The sequence below is a fragment of the Crotalus tigris genome, unplaced genomic scaffold (assembly GCF_016545835.1).
Source record: "Crotalus tigris isolate CLP2741 ecotype Arizona unplaced genomic scaffold, ASM1654583v1 scf7180000018485.2372832, whole genome shotgun sequence".
NCBI lineage: Eukaryota > Metazoa > Chordata > Lepidosauria > Squamata > Viperidae > Crotalus > Crotalus tigris.
The window spans coordinates 431,338-454,775 of NW_024097033.1; the positions used below are offsets into that span (position 1 = coordinate 431,338).

Here is a 23,438-nt window from a genome sequence, read left to right on the forward strand (position 1 = left end):
AGTAGATCACTTTCACTTCTCAAGGTCCCAGCCACTGTTGCTGACAAAACCAAGATATCAGCTAATTAGAATTAGCCTGGAAGCTCATCGCCACTGGATTAATGCTGGCTAGGAAAGACTTCATTGATATATTGTTTGTACTGTTATAATTATCTCCAACCACAGAATGTTTCTGTACTCACTGAATTACAGCACATTAAGACATTTCAAATATAAGAAATAGCTAATTACTATTATGGAAAAAATCCCAAAGCCATAGTATCTTAGTATTTTTATTAGGTCTAAACAAAACATTACAGAACAGAGGTTGACAGTCAAACTGGAAAAGTCTGCAGTCTTGATTTGGAATGCTGAAGAAGTACAGGCTGGATTGGAGGTGAAATTGATTTTAAATAGCATTGCAGATGGAACAGAAGTCTGCCCATAGCAGGGTAGTTTTGAATTTAACACACCTTGAATTTATAAACTTTTTCAGCTTAGAACATTACCTGTCACTTAATGTTATTGCAATAAAATAGAGTTAAACTTGTTAATCCAAATATTCTGACTCTTTTACCACATTAATTTGGCTAAAGCTAATGCATTTAATACATAATAAAAGAAAAACTGCTTATGTTTTTATATAACTACACACTCAGATACAGAATGAAAAAGCAGTGTTTCCTGCACTAAATTTATTATTGTTAAGTTGTAGAAATCAATTCATCCAGGAATGTTTCTGTTGCAGCTAATAGGATAAATTATTAATTTTATTCACTCTGCACAAATTTAATCCCTACTTAAAATAAACCATTATTGAAGCATCACAAGCTATAGAATAAAAATAAATAGAAGCTAGTGTGTTTTGCTGTTCTTGCTTTTTCAGTAAGATACTTGAGCTGGTACTCTTCCAACTGGAGTTATCTTATGTTTATAGATCCCTGTATAAACATGCATGAGTGTACATTTTGTTCACATACAAAATGCCTTATAAAAAAAGAAAAAGAAAATTATTGTCCATATCAAAGAAAAGAAAACCAAATGCACATCTGAACTTCGGGCACATTTTCTCACAATTTATCTTGCATCACTATTCTGGTCACTTAAATAACTATGGACAAAAATATGCTTTTCAGTTTGTGTGGTAACATACCAAAATTACATGCATGCAGGACTGTCAGTTATGACTTTACAGATATTGTAGTGCCGTAAATTCCAGGAGTCTCATTTACTAACTCTACTGTTCATCAATGTATCGATGGCCACAGATTCTATAGGAATGTCTGTAGGAGTAAATTGAGAAACATTCCAAGGAGTATTTCAGCACATGCCCACAAATGCAGATATGAGTGCTGCCATTTCCATTTTGTTTATTGAACTAACACAGATTGCATTCACATATCACACAAATCCATAATGTCAGCTTAGTGGGAAATAGAGGTCCAGATACTGGATTAGCCAAAGTGATAAAATCACAGAATGCTTGTGTTAGAAGGGACCTTATAGAATATCTAACCCAAACTCTACTCTATGCAGGAATCCATTAAACCATCCCTAGTTTATGTAGTCAATGTTAGTGTAATATGAACTCCCGGGACTCAGACTTCATTCACTTCAAAAGAAACCAGAGAACAAAATCATACTTTGTTCTTATCTTTCCTATTCTAGAAGAATAAAGATAGATAGATAAAGCCTAAATCTTCTTTGCAGATTAAGCTAGGCCACTGGTGGGTTGTTGTTGTTTTTTGCAACTGAGCATGATTTGTCCTAGAATCAAATTCAGTCTTGCCCTCCTCAAATCTCATTTCATCAATTCAAATCAAATATATTTTACACAGTTCATTCAAATTGTATAATTTAAGATATTTGGATCAGGCACATTTTTACTTTTATTTTTGCATATTCACATTTTGCCAGCTTTATAGTTTTGTGTGATATAAAAACTGGAAATGCAATTCAGTAAAAATTATGACTAACATGAGGTCTAACTGAATGTTTAACTCAGCGGGAGTCAAAATTCAAAAGCTTTGGAAAGATGCCAGGCATTAATAAATATCAACATAACTTTAAATTGCAAATTAAATTTGACAAAGTAAAACAGTATTGCTTTCTTATATTATATTTTTTGAAGTATATCATACAATTTTCTGCATTCACTAATGAATCAATACAACTTTCGTTACGCATTAAATAATACTTTTGTATTTAGCTTCTTAATCATCTTCAGCTTCAATGTTTTCTTCTTCGATATTTTTGGACTCATTTAATTCATCAGTATCTTCCGTTTCTGTAACTGACAGAACTGTTAGTTTTACACATGCTCATCTGCAAGGTGTTAATCTTTTTTACTTCAAGAAAAGAATGTGTGTGTGCGTGTGTGTATTCTGTATGAATACTGAATGTGGTAGAGGTGAATTTAAATCAAGGATTAAATATGGACTCATATGTTAAGTTTTAGTAATGTGATCTCTTTTCCACTTTTGTATTTGTAAAAAATGGCTTGTTACAGGTTATCTGCAATCAATTCCGTTAGCTTAGATGAGAACAAAAACTTATGTGCATGAAGTTGTATTTTTGTCTTTTAAACATTGTTTTTAATGCTACTTTACTAATGCTAGTGATCAAGGGGCCTCATGATACACTTGGAACTCATTTGTATGACTAATGATGATGCACAAACATTGAACAAACTGGAGACAATATAATTTAATAGAGCTACACAAAAGATGAGGCTCTCCTGCCAGCTTCTTAATGTTCTACTTAAGAGTTAATTTATATAAGTACCTTTACAATTTCATCCTTGCAAATTAAGTAATAGATGGTTTATTACATTATTCATACAGTATATCTCCTCAGCTACCTAAAAGGAAATGCTTTTCAATGGGGTCAGTTATCTAGATTAGCTATAGTTAGCAAACCTAATTTAAACTCATTGCTTTTTCCAGTTATAATAGTCAGCCAACTACTAATTCTCCTAACCAAAAGAGGAGAAAAGTGTGAGAGAGTAATTCTGTGCCTGGAATTCAGCCACAGAGAAATGGATTGCTTTTTCCTACTTGTCATTTATCTGCCTTGACTAGCACCATGCTCAAACTAATTTTGAAAAAAAAAAAGCATGTAGAAACAGATTTACCTTCAGCAACAGTTTGGTCTTCACTTTCCAAGGCTCTTTCTTGGTCAATTAAGGAAGCTTTGTGTTCTAAAAAAACCAAAATCAAAGTTCAACCAATCTCACAAGCTTTTTGCAACATTCATTGCAATTCCAAGAGTGAAAGATGGATATAAAAACATCTATCAATCACTATACAGGTTTTCCCCCTTCAACTACGCGTAGCAATGTGTAATGGTTTTTAAATATAAATTTAAAGTATTACTATTAATATTCCTTAAAAAATCTTAGTTGTTGGTTTGTAATTTTATATATACGCTAAATAGCAATATAGCTATATAACTAAATTAGTAAATTACTATTTTTAGACGATACACTTACAAAAAAGAAACAAAAGCTATTCTATAAAAAGAGCTGTACAGTGAGACAAGAAAAAAAAAGAAAAAAGTCCAGTGCTAATGGTCTTCAGTGATGGTAACTGGGGACTGCTGGAACTGCTGTTGCTAAGCAGTATGATCACATGACATTAGCCTTTATGAACGCATTGCTTAGCCATGGAAATTCCGCTCCCAATTACCATAGTTAAACAAGGAGGATTTGAGGGAAATGGAGCCAAACAATGTATCCAGCTAGTATTTTATCAGTATAATATGCATTGCCATTCAGTCTAAGATAAATTGTATTCCTTTTGTAAAATCTCAGAAGTTTTGAAAATATCATTGTTACTGATCATTAACTGCAAAACATTTATAGAAAAGTTTAATTTTGCTCTCGATGGTGAGATGGGAAGTGTATAATTTTAATAAATAAATAGTTAATAAGGTAAGAATCCTATTATGAGCCCAGGTTTTCAACAATAAAAGCAGGAAAGTTTATTAGCCATTTAAAAATATGGATTGCTTCAATGTATCCATTTCTAATGAGAGGAAAAATCAAATTTAATTTTTAAGGCCAAAATATACCCAACTCCTTCTCTGTTAAAACAGGAACTAAATCCATTCTCTAATTAGAACCAATAACCTGCCAGGATTGCAAGAGTACTAAATAGGAACTCTCAAACTGAGTCCACAGTGGTAGGTATTCAATAATGTTTCCATTTCAATACATGATTAACAAGCCTAATGATGTTGTTCAAAAATCGGAACAATTGAAACTATTGTCAACATAAGACATATCTTTAACAAGGAGATCCTTGCTATTTGTTTAAAAGTTTAATCACTAAGTTACCAGTTTAAAACATTTAAGTGAAAGTAGTATAAATCTTTACAAAATTTAAACTTCTAACAAACCAAAGTGTATTTTCATGTACTTCTTAATATCCTCTTACAGCTAGTCCTCGACTTAGAACAGTTTGTAACTATTCCAAGTTACAACATTGCTGAAAAAAGTGACTTATGATCATTTTTCACACTTACAACTGTTACAGCATCCCCATGGTCACGTGATCAAAATTCAGATGCTTGGCAACCAACTCATATTTATGATGGTTGCAGTGTCCCAATGTCACCTTTTGTGACCTTTTGACAAAGTCAATGGGGAAGCCAGATTCACTTAACAACCACGTTACTAATTTAACATTGATTCACTTAACAACTGTGGAAAGAAAAGTCATAAAATGGGGCACAAATGTTTCACTTAGCGAAAGAAATTTTGGACTCAATTATGGTTGTAATTCAAGGACTACCTGTATATCTGGGAAATACATTTTGAAATATTCTTATCCACTAAACTCGAAATTTCCTGAAGATATTATATATTTATATGATGTTATGACATGCCTGATGTCATTTAGTCTCCAGCTCCTACTTTTGAGAGTTTTCATGAAAAACATATCGTATTTTTCCGTGTATAAGACGCTATTTTTTCCTGCAAACACCCTGTCCAAAAATCAAGTGCGTCTTATACAAGTGCAGTGTCTTATATACGGAAAAATAACGGTAACCTCCGCAGCCCAGGGCATGCCTGTGTGGGCTGCCATGCTGCCTGGTGCAGGTTCAAGCCCCAGGGGGCTTGCCACTAACGGGAGGAGGGAGGGGGGCAAGATAATCAGCCGGCCGAATTTCCGGATTTGCCTGCTCAGCTGTTCGCTGCACCGAACAGCTGATTGGCACAGAGAAACTTGCATGCCAGAATGTCTTATACAAGGGTGCGTCTCATACACAGAAAAATAGAGTATCAAAGAAATCCAGTAATATTAGTGGTATTGCTGTTATGTACCATATACATGCTCCCAAATTAATACAATAAGAAGTCCTGAAAATCTCTTATAATTTAGTCAAATTTGACAATCATTTATCAGCTGCCTAACTGAACCTGGCTGATTAAAAAAAAACACTAAACAAGTTCAAACGTAGATCACAAGAAAAGATCACAAGATTTTCACAAGAAAATCCCAGGGTTGTAATACATGGAAAGATATTGGAAAAAATAATCAAAAAACAGATCTGTGAACATCTAGAAACAAATAAAGTTTAGTCACAAAGTGACTAAATTAGTAGACCAGTGAAATGCTGAGGACATAGTATATTTGGACTTCAGCAAGGCATTTGACAAAGTAGACTACAGCCTACTTCTTGGTAAGCTAGACAAATGTGGGATAAACAGCATCACCACCAGATGGATTTATAACTGGCTGACATCAATACTTGGGAAGATTCTGGAAAAGGTAATCATCCAACGAATCTGTGAACACTTAGAGACAAACAAAGTCATAACCAGAAGCCTACATGGGTTTGTCAAAAGCAGATAATACCAGATAAATCTTATTGCATTCTTTGAGAAAGTGACAAAATTATGGATCAGAGAAATGCTGTGGAGGTAATTTATTTGGACTTCTGAGAGGCATTTGATAAAGTAGACCAAAACTGACTACTTGGCAAGCTAGTAAAATATGGGATAGAGAGCACCACCATCAGGTGGGTTTGTAACTGGTTGACAAATCATACTCAACTTGTAGTCCTCAATGGAGTACATCCACATGGAGGGAAATAAGCAATGTGGTACCCAAACCTCTGTCTTAGGCCCATCACTCTTCAATGTCTTAATAATTTGGATGAGGGGATAGAAGGGGAACTCATCAGTTCTGCATATGACACCAAACTGGCTCGAATAACCAACACACCATAAGATAGGCTCAAGATACAAAAGGATCTCCACAGACTTGAACATTGGGCCCTGTCTAACAAAATTAAATTCAATGGTGAAAAAAATAAGGTTCTACATTTAGGCAAAAAAAAAAAAAATCAAATGCACAGGTACAATATAGATCTGGCTCAATAGTAATAACTGTGAGAGGGAATCTTAGCTGACAGTCACTTAAATATGAGCCAGCAGTGTGCTGCAGCTGCCAAAAAAACCAACACAGTCCTAAGCTGCATTAACAGAGAGATAGAATCAAGATCACACGAAGTGTTAATACCACTTTAGAATACCTTGGTAAGACCACATTTGGGATATTGCATCCAGTTTTGGTTGCCACAATATAAAAAAGATGTCGAGACTTTACAAAATATGCAGAGAAGAGCAACAAAGATGATTGGAGAATAAAGCTAAAACATATGAAGAATGGTTTCAAGAATTGGGTATGTCTAGTTTAATGAAAAGGAGGACTCGGGGTGACACGACAGCAGGGTTTCAATATCTGAGAGGAGTCAAGCCACAAAGAAGAGGGAGTCAAGCTATTCTCCAAAGCACCAGAAGGCAGGACAAGAAGCATTGGATGGAAACTAATCAAGGAGAGAAGCAACCTAAAACTAAGGAGGAATTTTCTGACAGTTGATTTAGTCTGATGTATCATTTCTTTAAAACTCTGTATTATTAATATTTTTACTATTTTATTTTTGTTTTAATTTTGTAAAAATAAAAGAATGTTTAGGGGATGATAATAAATATCTGGGACATTACACATTCTCTTCATGACCTGTTTTCCTTGTTACTTTCTGGGAGGAGGCTTCGTGGTATCTGTAGCAGAACATCCAGATTCAGCCACAGTTTTATTCCAGACAACATTAACCTTGTGAACTCTCAAGCTTCCTCCTTCCATTATATATTCAAGATGGACAGTATTTAATATTTATTTGCTACGTATATGTAGGGGTGCGGGTCTATACATATGTTGTACATAGTATATTTTAGGTGTGTGTCATGTATGTGTTTCACTTTGAGAGCGGGCAACTAAATTTCATTTCTGATGTGTGCCGTTATGCCCACAGTAAAAAAAATGACAATAAAGATTATCTTATCTTATCTTATCTTAATTATTTTAATTGCAGTTTTTAATTATATTAAAACATTTCTTTGCCTTACCTTCATTTACTTCAAAGTCTTCCTCTTCTTCTACATCACGATATATCGCATGGACGTCTGAAAGAAACAATATTTGTGTTGTCCATTTAACTATACTCATTCTATTAATATGAAGATGAATAAAACACACACTGTCTATTTGCCATAACAAACTGAGTTATCATGTCTATATTTTAAGGACTAGCATAATCCAAAAAAAAAAAAGCTAGGTAAATGTTATTGTTATTACTGTTTGAAGTTAAAATTGCATTGTTCTATCCATGTGTCTGAAATTTGATTTGTATAGACATCTATAGATTTATATTGTAAATTCAAAATGTGAAGGGCTAAACTCCAAAGGTAGCAGAGCTGTTTTATTTATTTCTATTTTTTCCCCACAGAAACAAATTGCCAAATTCTCCAATTTAGGAACATAGCTGCAATTTTTGTTAAAGAATCAAGAAAAAGCCAAGGAACAACTCTTATTTCAAGCAGGACAGCAGTCAGATGAAGCAGCTGGCATAACAGTGATTGATACAGTAACACTCTTAATATATAAAAATATTAAAATTGATGATGGCTGAATGGAATTAATCCCTTTAATGCTCTATGTCACCAAAGAAGGCATATGGACATGCTAGAAGCTCTGAAATGTTCTTTATCATCTGTTCTTTCACTTCAAATGACTAGAAGTTGTTATCAGAAAACATCATATTGCTATTGTTCATGAAATGGGAGCCTGAAGTGACTACTTGTTAGTGCACTTTAAGCAAGATTGAATTGTTCACTGCTGAAGGAATCCATCCAATTGAAATTCACTGCTGAATGCAGATTTTGATGTGAGTATTGTGCATCATTGGGCCAAAAAATGTTAAGAACTGTGAACTGGAAGAGCTGATTTGTATGAACAAGAATAAAGTGCATGACAACCTATAATAGCAATCAGCAAGTTTCATGTGACAAAGACTAATGAATTGATTAAGGACAATCTATTGATCAAGTTTGAAATTTCACAGGAACCTGAGAGTCATATAATTAATATTCTTCAGTACTGGAAGGTGTCTACAACATGGGTTCCTTGCATGCTGATGACAGAAATGAAATCTCCGAGAGCTAAACTACACAAGCAACTATTGTCAGGCTATGCAAATGAAGGTAAGGACATTCTTTATAGCTTGGTGACAGTAGACAAAACATGAAATCATCTTTATGAGCCAAAAACTAAGTGTTTGGCCATGTAATATAATCAAAAAGTTTAACCTGCTGTACAACAAAAAGTCAAAACCCAGACCTGGGCAAGAAAACTTATTGTTATAGATTTTAGGATGCAGATGGTGTTATTTTTTTATTTATGAAATTTATTTGCCACTGATCTCGTATCCAATGATTTTGGGCAACTTGTTCAAATGGATTTTTTGAATCTGACACTACTTCATAGCACTAGATTGCAACACCAAGCATTTTGGAACAATGATTAAGCCAAGTTTAGAAGCATAAAAGGGTTGTTCTGCTGTAACCCAACAATACTAAGTCTCATACATTACAAGCCCACCAAGAAGAGATTGCAAGATTGGATCTCACAGTTTTACCCCATCCCCATACAGTACAGACTTGGTACCATATGACTTTCATCTTTCCCCAAAATTGAAGGACTGTCTATAGGGACATCTGTTTGACTCAAATGAAGAGGTGCAAAACACTGTCAGCACCTAGTTGAAGAGACCATGAAGTATAGAGTTCTTTCATGATGACTTTGAGAAGTTTATTATCGTTGGTAGAATTTTCTGACAGTTAAAAGAATTAATCAGTAGAGCAGCTTGCCTTCAGAAGTTGTGGGTGCTCCATCACTGGAGGATTTTAAGAAGACACCCTATACCATTTGTCTGAAATGGTATAGGGTCTCTTGCTTGAGTAGGGGGTTGGACTAGAGGACTCCAAGAACCCTTCCATCTCTGTTATTCTGTTAAGTACATGAGTATGTGGAAAAGTATACATAGGTGTTTCCCTGTTTCACTTATTAAAATATCCCTGTTTAAATTAAAGATAAGTGAAGACATTATTTTTCATTCAACTATTCTATACTTCCCCTTTCCTTGCCCTACCATCTGACCAATCTGAATCTAGTTTTCCAATTCACTACAAAAGGTACTGAAGTCTATATCCTTCTTCACAATAAACTAAAACAACATCATGTCTTTGACGGGAAAACCTTCCCTTTCCCAAAGCCTGACATGGCTGCATACATTTTATAACTTAGTTTATCTCAATCACGTAGCAATTCCACCTGTGTAACAAAAAGAAAAACAGAAAACTGATGCAAATTATTTCTTTACTGGAAAATATGCTCCAGCACAGTGCTATGACGAGGCTTCAACACTAAGCTTTTCTTGTTTTTTTTTTAATGAGAACAAAAGGGAGGATGATGTTTTCTTTTTATTTTGAAAGACATTAAAATGTAGACTTTTCTGCTTTTTCTTCTTTGTAAAAAGAATGTTCAATGATAACATTTACTACTAATGCCCCAAACTGCTGCAACTTCTTTTGGAACTGAGAAGAAACAGGTGGCATGGAGAGAGGAGAGTGGATGGATTAGAAAGAAATAGGCAGGGGTTGAAGAAAGATATTATGGGGAGGCTGGGAAGGATCAGAGAACATAGAGGATACTGCATGAGGAAGAAAGAGTGGAGTAATGGAAGAAAATATGGTTGAGAACAGAGAGGTAGGAAATGTAGCAGCAACTGAGTATAAGAAGAAGAAAAGCTGTGGGGGGGGGGGGTAGGATGGGGTGAAGTGGAGAAAGTATGTGGAGTGCCTCACCCAATCAGGATTTATGAGACCCAGAGGCAGTATACTTTGCATTCCTATGGTAGTCAGTAGTGATAATTATGGATAACCGTACAAAATTGTATGTGGGGAGGTCTTGAGGCCTCAAATATGAGGCCAAATAAACACCTATACCACTCTAGTCTGAAAGTTGAAGCAGCAAAAAAGGAAGGTTCATTTCTAACATCTTCTCCTCTGTAGTCAATAATTTTCTGACTTCATTCAAATGTTTAGAGCACTAAAACTGCCAAACTGGAAAACAATGTCAGTTGGTGGATAAAATACAAAGTATTTATCAGCAAGGATCCTAAGTTTTCAGCATTTTTAAAATAATTCTTTTGAAAACTCCACCAGAAATAATTCTTAACTGTTCCTTCCCTCATATTCCACCAACTTCATAATTTTAAGCAAACTACCACTGAGAAAATACTAGTAGTAATAATAACAGCAACAGTGAAAAAAAATGTTAACTCCAGAGGGCACTCCACTATATAAGCAGATTGTTTACACTCCCTGTCCCACAACAATCAGGATTCTCCAGTAATTTAGTAATAGATGCTTTATTCTACCACAGCTAAAATTTAAACATATTTATTTCATCACTTGTATTCAGTTTAAAAATTGGTAATAGAATATTTATTTTTAAATTTGTTTTATATGTACACTGTGATTTTATGGATCGGTGACAAGTTCCTTGTGTGTCCAATCACACTTGTCCAATGAGGAATATTCTATTCTATTCTAAATGCTATTTGTACTGCTTGAGTATTAAAAACTTGCTACTGATATTTACCTCTTCTTTGTGGATTCAGTTCTGCTACTTCACCTAAGGCAACTTGTTTTTCCTGAATAGAAAAGAACTGTATCAATTGGAGGTGATTTATAACAACACTGATAAGAAGACTTTCAATGAATAAAGACTTTTCATTAATACAGCTACTTGAGTGTCTCCATAACAATAATGTGTTACTCCTAAACAATTAATCTGTTAATCTCATAAGTGGATTTGATTTTAAGGAAAATTATAATTTCCACAGAATAATGTAATTTTATTTTATAACAATTTTTGCTAATTTTTATGTTCATAAAAATATTTTATCAGATATACCACGTTGCCATTGCCCACAGATGATTTAAAAACCTTCAGTGTGTCTTTTTGAATTCACATTATCAATAAATTTATAAAATCTGTCAATTATTTCATGCATCATGTTTTACTATGTACATATTTTTTTTCATTGTCCAAAATAAACAGCTAACAAACCATCCAGAAAATAATTTTAATATAATAATTTTCAAATTAAGTTTAATGTTTAAATTTCAATTTCAATGATAAAAAAGAACTGGACACTAGACTCTAAATGACTAAGTGTGTCTTAGTTGATTTGCAGATAAGGTTCACTTTGTGGAACAGCTATAATATCTTGATGAAAGCTTTCTAGATTATCCAAACTAAAAGGACAAATTATATGAATAATTTGATATGAAAAAATATGAATATGAAAAAATGAATATATACATAAACAGTATGATTTTACCCGAATGAGATCACAGGCCAGGATCAGAAGATACGATTGAGTTTTTTCATTAATTTCTATTTCTGTATAGATCTCCCAGCTGCCATTCTCAAACCTTATGGGCATTGAATAGACAATCCCCTCAGGAAGTCCAAACTGACCTAAGGAACAGAAATAATTGACTTCAAAAATATAAAACGCACAAATAATAAATCCATAATACGCAGATATTTTTTTCTATGCCATTTGAGCATCACAAGAATATGATGCACATCCCTCCATTCTAATTCTAAAAAAATAAAACAGAATGACTAGAACTGACTTTTAGCAATAAATACTCCTCTCTGGTCTAGGAATTACTCCCATTGCTATGATGGAGAGAGCAGAGGAGTTTAATCTAGGTTTAAACTACATTTTCTAGACATGGCCACTAGTAGAGGTGTAATCTAGAAGATATTATAATATTTTACAGATCTAAAGAGAAGTTATTAATTTGGTAAATAAAACTTTGTATTAAATCTTACTGATGCATGATTTGTTAGAAATCCCTCCATAATCCAGAATTAGAAAAACCCAAAAGAGCACCATTATTATTAATAATAATAATTGTCAGTTATTATTATTTCTGACTGTACCAAGTTGTTCATTAAAAAATCTCTTAAATTACTTTAAGTTCTCATTTTGCTTGAGGATCAAACACAATACTCCCCTAAAACAGGGATTGATTATAAATGTTGGGAAGAGACTGAGCGTTATAATAAACATATATAAGTTATACATAAATGAACAAATATGAAATATGCATGTAGGCCAGATGGCCAGATTTATTTGATGCCAAACCTATATGAAGATCCATAGAACAACTCTTAGACATCCAAAAATACAATATCTGAGAAGCAGTTGCCCTATTATAACGAAGAAGAGTAGATGCACACTTCATGCACATGTCTACTTCTATCTAAAATAGTGGTTCTCAACCTTTTTAATGCCGCGATCCCCAACCGGTCGTAAGTCAGGGACTACTCAACCGGACGTAAGTCGAGTACTGCTCAACTGGTGCAGCACCGTTTGCAGAATGGGACTTTTGGCGGGCTCAGCAGGGCAGAGACAGCCTGGACAATTCCTATTGGCTTTTGAAAGCCAATAGAACAAAAGGGAGTAGCACAGCTAAGGAAAAGGGGGGAAAATGGTGGACTGCATTGTTTGGCGACCCCCGTGAAATGGTCGTTCGACCCTAAATGGGGTCCCGACCCACAGGATGAGAACCACTGATCTAAAATAAAATAAACAATGGACAGAGACAGAAACATTCGTGACGATTACAACTAATGTTCCTATTTCAGTTACATTTCTAAACTGAGATTCAGAGAATTGGCTCATGTTTAAAGTAGATCCTGTAAAATCACAGGATAAAACCAGTTTAGTGTTGCAGAGGCTGAGTCCTAGTCCTATTTTGGACACAAAGCCAGCTGGATTTCCTTGATGCTTAGCCCTAAGGAAGCAGGCAATGGCAAATACTTCTGAAAACCTGGTAAGAAAACTGCAGGAACTAGACAAGGAAGTTTCCAGGAGTCAAAATTGACTCGAAGGCACAAATTCATCACCCTCATAACATTAATTATCAGTCTCATCCAAGAGGCAGGATTGTCGGCACCTCTGCAGCCCCTGCATCCTGATCCCTTAGCTAAAAGGGCTCTGCATTTTACAGGTGCAGCGCTTTAAAAACACAGAAACTTTTTTGATCCCCCTACAGGTATCCCATACTGAAAATATTCAGCTTTGGTCGAAAAGGCTTTAGTAACACCAAAGTGAGTGGGACAGAAAAGCTTTTCAGAACATTTACCTTCGCTAATTACTCCCAAGGAGATCATTTCTCCAGGAGGGGATCCTTGGTACCAGTATCTCAGCACAGTAGCAACTGTATGTGCAGGTGCCATTCCTAAACCACGAGCTCGCCAAGAACTTAATGAACTCAACGAAGCCACAAATTCAATTTCCATCCATTCACTGTTAACAAGAAATTACAGCTTTTAAAAAACATAATACAGAAAACAAATGTAAAATGTCCTCTGAGAAGATGAATGTCAATCAAAAAAATTAAATTAGCAGGAGGGGGTCCTGGAGACAAGCTTCTGTGCTGGAGCTCTTCTCCTGTAAAACCAGTTATCCTTAAAAATAAAAATGTACCTTATTATTATATTTAGAAAGTTGTTAAAACATCATTATTCAGGCAGTCATTTTGGTATCAGAGACACAGTAATTGTGGAATTATGGAGTTAACTAAACTAAATATTATGACTTTACAAACTATTGTCATGTGTTTTATTATATTTCTAAGCTATTTAGATTTGCCCAATACAGATATCTGTAACAGAAAATTCAGGAAACAATATCCAGAAACAACTTTGGTAGCAAAATGTGTCTTAAATCCATGAAGTAGAACTTTAAAAGAGCATTAGATTAAAGCTGGACAACCATTTGCCTGAAATGGTATAGGGTTTCCTGCCTGAGCAGAGGGTTGGACTAGAAGACCTCCAAGGTCCCATCCAACTCTGTTATTCTGTATGCTGTAAAGCTGTTAATTGCCAGAGCAACCCATTTATTTACTTTTTAACATGATAACCTTAATTGTTTTAAAGGAAAATATCAAGCTTTAGATAATGATATTCTTTAATAATACAGCATTACACACAGGGTTAGAAATATATCATAGAAATTTTAATCTGTACCAGAGTTCTAGAACTCTGTTGGTAGAAGTAAAGCTATGGGAAGATGCCTAATATCAAAAAAGATTTACATACTTTTACTGCTAATCATTTTGGGTGTTGAACATAAACAAAACTATTGATGTTACAAAGCAATTTTAAATTTAAGTAGACAGCAATCTTAACACTTTAACGTCAGTCTGTCAATCTGTCCATGTTTCTATAATGTTTCAAGAACTACATAATAACAATTTTAAAAATATCAGAAAGAATACCGATCAAATAGCACATCCAACAATGGACGAAAAAAACTTGGTGGGCCCCAGATGGCACTATCATATCTATATAGCTCTGTTTTACTCAGATCAACGAAGCTATTGCCACTGATGTTCCCCCAGACAATGAGGTTTTTTATTCCTGTTGAAGACAACAATGGAGCATTGAAAGAACAGACTAACAAGATGAAAGATTAACCTATTTCAGCACCCTAATTGGCACTAAAATGTCTCAAACCCATATGCAGTCAATAATGGTCCCTGTAACTGTTCCCCAGCATACAGTTCTTCTAATTTGAAGGTGACATGTAGTCAACATGGTCACCAGCATAATAATAACTATCATTTGTGTGGGCTTTATCTGAATCCTTCACATTCTCTTCCCTAAAGCACCAAAATTCCTTTACATTCATGCACAATATTGAACAACTTGCCTTCTGCGTACATCCAATCCCTCAAAATGTACAGCCTTGTGAAATCATACTATTACCATCTAGAATCCATTTATCACCTCATGAATTAGGATCCTTCCATATGCCTTTAGAGAGAATAGAGGATAGCCTGGGAGGGGAACAACACCTCTGCACTTCATTCCCATGGCCCTGACTTCAATTTTCCTGGGAATATGCGGAGAGCCATTTTACAAAAAGACTCAGACTAACTCTTTCCCATCTCCCTAGCGTGTAAGAGGAACAGACATGGACTGATTTGCAAGATTTCGTTATTGTAGACCAGGGGTGTCAAACTGCCGGCCCGTGGGCCGGATGCATCATAGTGAAACTGCGCCCACCCCATTGCTGGCAATGGCAAAAAAGTCCAATACATCACGACATGTCACGTGACGTTGCGAGTTTGACACCCCTGTCAAACTCTAGTCTTCTTATGGAAACTCTTTCCTGATCTGTCTATCTAAGAAAGCCAACATTAATACTGCAAGGCTTCCCAAGTTCCCTTTTCTCCCTCTTATACCCAGGGAGTCAGCAGGAGAGAATTAGGTGGGAATAGTCTAGGTCTCTTCATAACATTCTTCTGGTCTCCGGATTTAACATGTTTCTTTTGCCCTAGTGCAGTGGTTCTCAACCTGTGGGTCGGGACCCCATTTGGGGTTGAATGACCATTTCACGGGGGTCGCCAAACAACGCAGTCCACCATTTTTTTCCCTTTTTCCTTAGCTGTGCTACTCCCTTTTATTCTATTGGTTTTTGAAAGCCAATAGAATAGACTCTCTTGAATAGAGTCTAATTCTATTGGCTTTCAAAAGCCAATAGGAATTGTCCAGGCTGTCTCTGCCCTGCTGAGCCTGCCAAAAGTCCCATTCTGCAAACGATGCTGCACCAGTTGAGTAGTCCTGGACTTACGACCGGTTGAGTAGTCCTCGACTTATGACCAGTTGGGGGTCGCGGCATTAAAAAGGTTGAGAACCACTGCCCTAGTGTTTACCTAATGGCCTCTAGATTCTTTCTTTAAGGTCATCTTTCTGGACCTTTACATACATGCTTTAATTTTCATTTATAGTTTGTCTTTGTTATAGTTTTAAACATGAGACAAAAATAGTCCAAACTAATTCAGTGATTAAGCATTGATCTATAACATACCTGCTGGGTGCATTTGCATTTTTCTTGCTACCATAGCTTTGGCTTCACTTTCCAACAGCATGGCAAGAGTGATAATATTTCTAGGATTTATAGAGGGTGCATATGTCATAAGCATTAATGACTTAAGGTTGGTAAAAGTTTTTCCCATCACAATAATTTTGACATTGCTTTTGGCATTCTGCTCTATCAAAGGGCCATATGTTTTACACTGATTAGTCACTTGGTGGATACAGTGTTCGAGTGTTGGGATTGTTTCCTGTAGGATGTCGTCAAACAAAATGATGATATCAGCATCAAGGAAAATCTCCTCCAGTTCAGTATGTAAAGTGACACTACGAAGGACTGGGGATGCTAAATCTTGGGTCTCCATAACAATACCGTGAAGAATTTCTTTGAAACTACTCCTGTCAAACAAATGAAGGCTTATCTCAGTTTCCATTCCAAATATTTCTCCATTGGTTAATAAAGGGATCAGATGATAGCAGGCAGAACTGCATGCTCTAAGAAAAAAGCAGTAAGGAAAACCATTAGTTCTGAAGCATTTGGTATCCATAGAATTTATTTTTCAGTTCATTGTGGGCAGGTTGATGGTAGTAGTGAAATTTTGCAAAGCAAGTGGCAAGAAAAGGAAACCTAATATATACAATATATTAGTATGTATGTCTATATATTGAAAGGATCTGCGTATTACATACCAAATACCCCGTGTGCTGCTGCTCTTCTGATTTATTCTGTGCTAGCATAAGCATCTGGAATGGGAGGGTGAACTAATTCTGAGAAAAACAATTGCTCTGGTAGAAACTTTCCTTGCAACTATCTGTAAAGTACTTTCCTCCTTTTTTAAAAAAGAGATTTTGAAAGAATATGGGGAGATTTTTATCCTATCTTTCAAATAAAATCAAGCTTTCATGTAGTTTTCTTGGTAACAATATGCAAATTGCTTGCATTGCTTTCTTCCAGCATTTTTTTTTAATTTGTCATTCTAACCCATAGCCTAGAACAGGGGTGTCAAACTGCCGGCCTCTGGGCCAGTTGCATCATGCAGCTCCAGCAATCTGAAAAAAGCCATGATACCTTGCGACACGTCATGTTACACGGCGAGTTTGACACCTGTATGAATTAAAGTTTTTCACTCTGTTGTTTCTTTTTCATCTTCTCACCTATTAAGCCAAATGTGCAAGGGGTTGATAAGACTTTTTAGTTCTTTCTCTTCTGCTTCAATTTCTGTGCAAGTCTGCAAGTTCTCATTAGCTATTAGTAACATCTCTTCAGTCATCATATCTGATGTGATGTTATAGTATTGCTGAAGATTAAAAAGGCTGATCAATAAATATCAATTTATTTCAAATTCTGAAGACCAAAACACATTTGATTACAAAAATATAGAAATAATAACAGAATGGGGAAAGCAATCTAAATTTATGACATTAGGTATTCAAAATGAAGAGGATTTACGTAAATAACATAACGTGGGAAGCAGATTTCAATTTTGCCAGATTTTATTTTCGCCAGACCCTTATTTCTACTACAAAGTCAAGAGCAAAGACATATTCTTGGAGTTTAACAATATGGTGTCTCTGGGCATTTCTTGATCTATGGATTTGTTTTAAATCTAGATATGAACTCACTTCAGAGTTCCCACAAAAAATCTAATGATTCCATGGACATGCATAGAGTTTTACCGGGGGAAGTGCAAAAGTGTTTTCTTTTCTTTCCAGTTTAATCTACAGTTCTGGGATTTTCTGATGGTTTTCCTTTCAAGTCCTAATTCTGCATAGCTTTTCAAGATTGGTCAAGTTGCTACCACCATATTGGCAGTTTACTTCCTCAAAATCCATTCATTATGTACTCATTTTTCTTCATTTCAACATTTTTACATTGTTATTGCTATTTTTAAGTAACTGGAAAACAAAAACTCTTGCTAATCTACTACATATCACCCATTAGTCTAGATCAATAGTTTATAGGGTCCCATGACCAATTATTTTGGTGATTGGCAAGATTCTTCAAAATTATTTTACCTAGTGAATAAAGTTCTACAATTATGTACAGTACTTGTTACAAATATATTGCTGATTGCCAAAACTGATTCATTAGTTTTTCAAATGGAAATTCCTTTTCCATTTACTTTAACAAACTGTTTTATTCCTTTATATTATCTGTTTCAAATGTCCTTCAATGAAGATTCAGATATTTTATCTGAATATTTAAATTCCCATTCACTAATTCCCTAACAATTTTAATTAAGCTGACTGAAGCATTGTGTTGAATCATAGTTATATATACTGTGTACTGAAATTTGGTCAGTCTGAAAACAAATAAAAACAGATTGATGAGAAAAGAAAAGAAGCTAGCAGAAAAATCAATATGCAACAAGTCAATATGCAAATTTTTACCTGTGCATGTTCTAGAAAATCATTGAATCCCCCTAGAAGAAGGCCCCTTCCACCACGGTCCAACAGTTCTCTCCAAATAATTGGGGAGCGTTTGTGTTTCCAGCCATTCTCATTACAGATCTCCTGAAGCCACTTCTAAGGATAAATGCCCTCAAATTAAGCATATCATGCAATGGTAATATGTATAAATCCATAGATGGCTTTCACTGCCATGTTGAAATAACCATCCTTACATTTCGTACAATTATCCAAACATTCTCCCTTCATACAGAACAAGAGGCTAATATGAAAAGTATATTTCTGAATAGAAGCTATGAAAGTGGATACTTCCATTTGGATGGAAGAGAGCTCACATACTACCAAAGCAACTTGCCCACCTTGTAATATTTGGTACCCATATTTGAACGCTCAAAGTCAGCTCAGTCTGCAGATGAAACACACTCACCATTTTTTATTTACATAATTATGAAGTGGGAGGAGACTTTTTCATCATTTGGTCCAAGCAAAACAGATGAAGCTTTTGTGTATCATCAATGCCACTTTGATCCATCAATAAATATTAAAGTCATAAAAAGCTATTGTAGATTTCCTAAACTATATGCCCCAAACCATCATACATTTGATATATGTTACAAATAACCAAACTCAAAGGCTAGCAGAGTTCATTAGCTTTCTTCATCACTGTTTCCATGTAATTATTTTATGCACTGTACATTTATCCCATTTCTCTCTTCTGCTACCTGTAAAGATACTTCTGATGGTTAATGGATTCCAAAAGTAGAGAAGCTCCTCACTAGTGAACCAGACTGAAATAATTTTACCTCCCAGTTGTCGGGATGTTGAACAATCTTGTGTATCCTGAAGTTAGGCAAATTGTTCCCCAGATAGTCAGCAAGGAGTTCTGCCTTAGCATAGTAGGGACAATCTGCTCTACCTGGAAATTAAGTAGTTAATAAGAATTGTACATTTACAAACATGTGATTTCTTTACTGGATTTACTGTATATCCCAGCTTTCATTCAAGAGCCCAAGATAGTGCTGCTGCTTCCTATTTTTCCCCACAGTAACCATCCAGTGGGAGAGATTGGGCTGAAAGAGAATGACTGATCCAAAGTCATGAGAAACTTCTATGGCTGAGGATGGATTAGAACTTGGGTCATCCACATCCTAATCCCAAACCTTGACCAATGCAGAGCCCTAGAAATGTTGAAGTAATTTGATATTAAAAATTAAAGAGCATCAGAGTGTAATGATGATCAAACTACAATACATTATTTCACATAAACAATATTTGTACACAGCTTTGATAGATTTTATTGAAATAATTTATAAAATAGCACTTGGATTGCTTAGACAATTCGTGGAATTCATTTTAGTTTGATTTTGCAGCCCTCGGTTGATTAGAAGACATTGAAAACAAAGCAGAAAATAGGCTAAAATTAGTTTATAAATTGCTCCTACAGCAAAAAATTCAGAAGACTGGAAATAAAGATTTAAATGTTTATGTCTCTCTTTGCTGCTATGTAGCAGTTGAATGGATTGTGCTGCCCAGATATAGCAGGCCTAATATTGTACAATGTTTCTCACACAGAAGGTATGACTGGGTCCACACTGTTAAGCCATGATTTGTTTAATCAAGATTTACTGAATAATCCACAACAGACTGAATTCATACATTAAATCATTTCAATGGCTGGTTCATACGACCCTGAATGCTACAACCCAAATTAGATTTTAAGCCTGAACCCCTAATTTGGTTTTTTTAAAATTACTTTGTCTTGGGCTTCCAGTTTTGATGTCACAGTGGAACGGACATAGGAAGACAGTGCTCTGTCTTTTGCATTCGTTTTTTCCCCGCTGGGGACCCCAGAAAGGATCGAAAGTCACCCCGTAGAGGCAACAAGCAAGGAGGGAACTCTCGTTTGATCACGGGAGGGTGGCGGCCCTTCTGTTTGATCCAAGGAAGCCCTCCAAACTGGTGGGGAAAAGACTGGCTACATTCAAGCAACTTTACAGCAATGTGGATGAAACTAGGTGAGACTCTATTCTCTCTTTAAGGCTTTAAGACCTCTTCCTGAAAAAAACTGCCCGAGGCACCCTCCCCGATGAGGGAAGGGGAATTTCTACCCCATTCTCTCAGGAAAAGAAAAGCGGCAAATTAATTACTTGAGAAAAACAGAGAAAATTACAAGTTTAATTTGGAATTAATAAACATTTATGCAGTGCTTTTTTTCAAAAAAAAAAAAAAGGTGCTGGAACTCACACACGTCATACAACCTGCCTTGCCTACCCTACAAGGTTCCATCCCAAAAAGGTTCCAGAACTCCATTCTGGGCGTTCTATGAGAAAAAAAGGTCTGCATTTATGGCTTTAAATTTAGGGACTAAAAGTACTTTTGAGACTTTTTTTTTAATAAAAGAGATTTGAAAACTGTACATTATATGTTGAGCTTTAAAAAGCTGGAAAATGGCGCTAATGACATCTAGTGATGAATTACGGCACTACAATTTGTCTAAAGGAAACTTGGCTTGAAACTCAGATTTAGATAAGACTTTTGCTGACCTTGGAAGCTTCCAGTTTTGAAGATTGCAGCTGGGAAAAGGGAAAAATATAAGAACTTTTGGGCTTCTTATTGATGTGGCAGAGACAACGAACTATTTTGAAACTGGCTTGCCTGAACTATGAATATAAATATTATCTGACTTTCAGAGCTGTGTTGTGGAACTATTTCCCTGCAGGAGAAATACACTTCATTGTTTGAGATGATGGAATATTTTGGATTACAAATCCTTGATTGATGAATACTTTTTATTATAAAGACCACCTACAAAAAATGAAATGGATGTCCCATACTCAACTTGAAATGATAAAAAACCATTTCTTACACCTGTTCCTAAAGGCTTCAGTTTGACATACTATCAAAAAAAAAATGGATGAAGATCAGAAAGAAATTCTCTCCATGATAAAATCAATACTATTGCTTTAGCTCATGATGAGACTAGAAATAACACAAAGGAGATAAAAGAACATTTTTCTAATCTAAATTTACAAACTCAGAATATGACTACAAAGAAGGAACTAGCAACCCGGAAAACTAGAGCAAATCCAAAGATGGAGGACCTAAAGGAAGAAACCAACCGACAGATTCAGACAACTGAAGAACTAGAAGATGAAGCGATATCGGAAATGGAAAAGACATCTTACCAATTAAGAACTCAGGGTACATGCAAGGAAAAGGAAGAAGAACTGATTGAATGGAAGATGGAGCTGTTAGGAGAATTGTGCGGAATTGGAGAAAGAGAGAAGTTGTTTAATGAATATCAATGGGTTCATTTTTCCAAAAATACTTTAATCAAATGTTCTTTCTTATTCCAAATAATATACACAAAACAGAGGAAAAATTACTTGATGATTGAAATGCATTGACTTGGAAAGTTAGTTGACAAAGGAAGAAAGCTAGAGTAAGACTAAAGAAAATAGAGATTTTTGATCTATTAGATGGAATATTATATTATTAACGATGTTTGAATATGGTGGAGAATAGATAATTGCTAGAAATAGAAGTATTATTATAACTAGAAAGATAAGATTTGCAACTAGAATAGTAGATTTTGGTATAAGAAGGGAAACAGGAAAACGCTAAGAAGTTTGAATAAGAGAAGCTTTTGGTCACCCAAACATAACTTATTTTGAAATTATAAACAATAGAAACATTTTGAACACTGATGGGAAATTAAAATTAAAAAAAAGCAAAAACAGGATACTGACTGAACATATGGATATTAAGTGCAAATGCAATTAAGATATGTTTTGGTTAGAAAAGCAATTTAAAACTGATGTTATTGATATTATGAGAAAAATGTAACAAATATGTTGATATTCAATTGTATATTTACAAATTACAATAAGAATTGTATTTGCCTAGTGTGGGAAACATTTGATGGTACAAATATTGGATCCAGATTGAAGAAGTTAATATATACTACTGAATTATTAATGGACCCAGACAATGCATTGTCTATTAAATACTTGATTGTAAAAATAGAAAATTTATAAAAATTTATAAAAAAAATATTTCGTTTTGGTAAATTACTTTGTCTTAGGTAGGACCCCACTCAATTAATATTGCTTTGCACTATCTATTTATGGATTTGGGTTTTACCCTTAAATTTGACAAGTCTCTTGGAGGCTTACAAATACAATGAAAAATAATAATAAAAAAATCTAGTTTGATATAGTGATTAAGGCAGGAGACAGCGAGTTCTAGTCCCACCTTAGGCAAAAACCCAACTGGGTGACTTTGGGCCAGTCACTCTCTCTCAGCCCTAGAAAGGAGGCAATGACAAACCACTCCTGAAAACTTGCCAAGAAAGCTGCAGGGACTTTAGGCAATCTCTGAGAGTCGAACATGGCTGAATGGAAGGGAAAAAAAATATTTTATCGTAAATAAAAACTACTCGATTATTCTCGCCTTGCACTATCTGTGTTGCAGATACTTATAGTATCCGCACGCTGCCCCCATCAGTCTGGGCGGTCTACAAAGAAGCATGAAACCATCAGGAATTCAAGGGAGGAAAGGCGACGCCAATTTAGTCCAAACGTATTCAATCATCCCCAACCAACGAAGGTGTGTAAGAGTCGCCCTGGAGGGGTTTCCCCTTCACCTGCCAGCACGAACTTCGCCATTAACCATGAGCCGCAGCCAAAAACCCTCTAATCTGAGGCGCTGTGGAGGGTTGCCTAGCAACTACGTAGG

General features: G+C 35.3%; 1 protein-coding gene across 4 annotated transcripts; it reads right to left on the bottom strand.

Moving 5' to 3' along the window:
- Positions 1-256: 256 nt before the first annotated feature.
- Positions 257-23,427, bottom strand: MDH1B (malate dehydrogenase 1B). 4 transcript variants are annotated; one of them, XM_039352874.1, is made up of 12 exons: positions 23,347-23,427; positions 19,505-19,617; positions 18,684-18,818; positions 17,448-17,590; positions 16,288-16,787; positions 14,693-14,834; positions 13,556-13,719; positions 11,734-11,873; positions 10,989-11,040; positions 7,394-7,450; positions 3,113-3,178; positions 257-2,266 (listed from the first exon to the last, which is right to left on the bottom strand). In XM_039352874.1, the coding sequence occupies exons 1-12, from the start codon at positions 23,366-23,368 to the stop codon at positions 2,193-2,195; spliced, it is 1,608 nt and encodes a 535-aa protein (XP_039208808.1). In that variant the 5' UTR covers positions 23,369-23,427; the 3' UTR covers positions 257-2,192. The 4 variants fall into 4 exon arrangements, with proteins under 4 accessions (XP_039208808.1, XP_039208807.1, XP_039208809.1 ...); XM_039352873.1 differs by having other exon boundaries at positions 257-2,272; XM_039352875.1 differs by lacking the exon at positions 23,347-23,427 and having other exon boundaries at positions 257-2,272; positions 18,684-20,914.
- Positions 23,428-23,438: the final 11 nt, after the last annotated feature.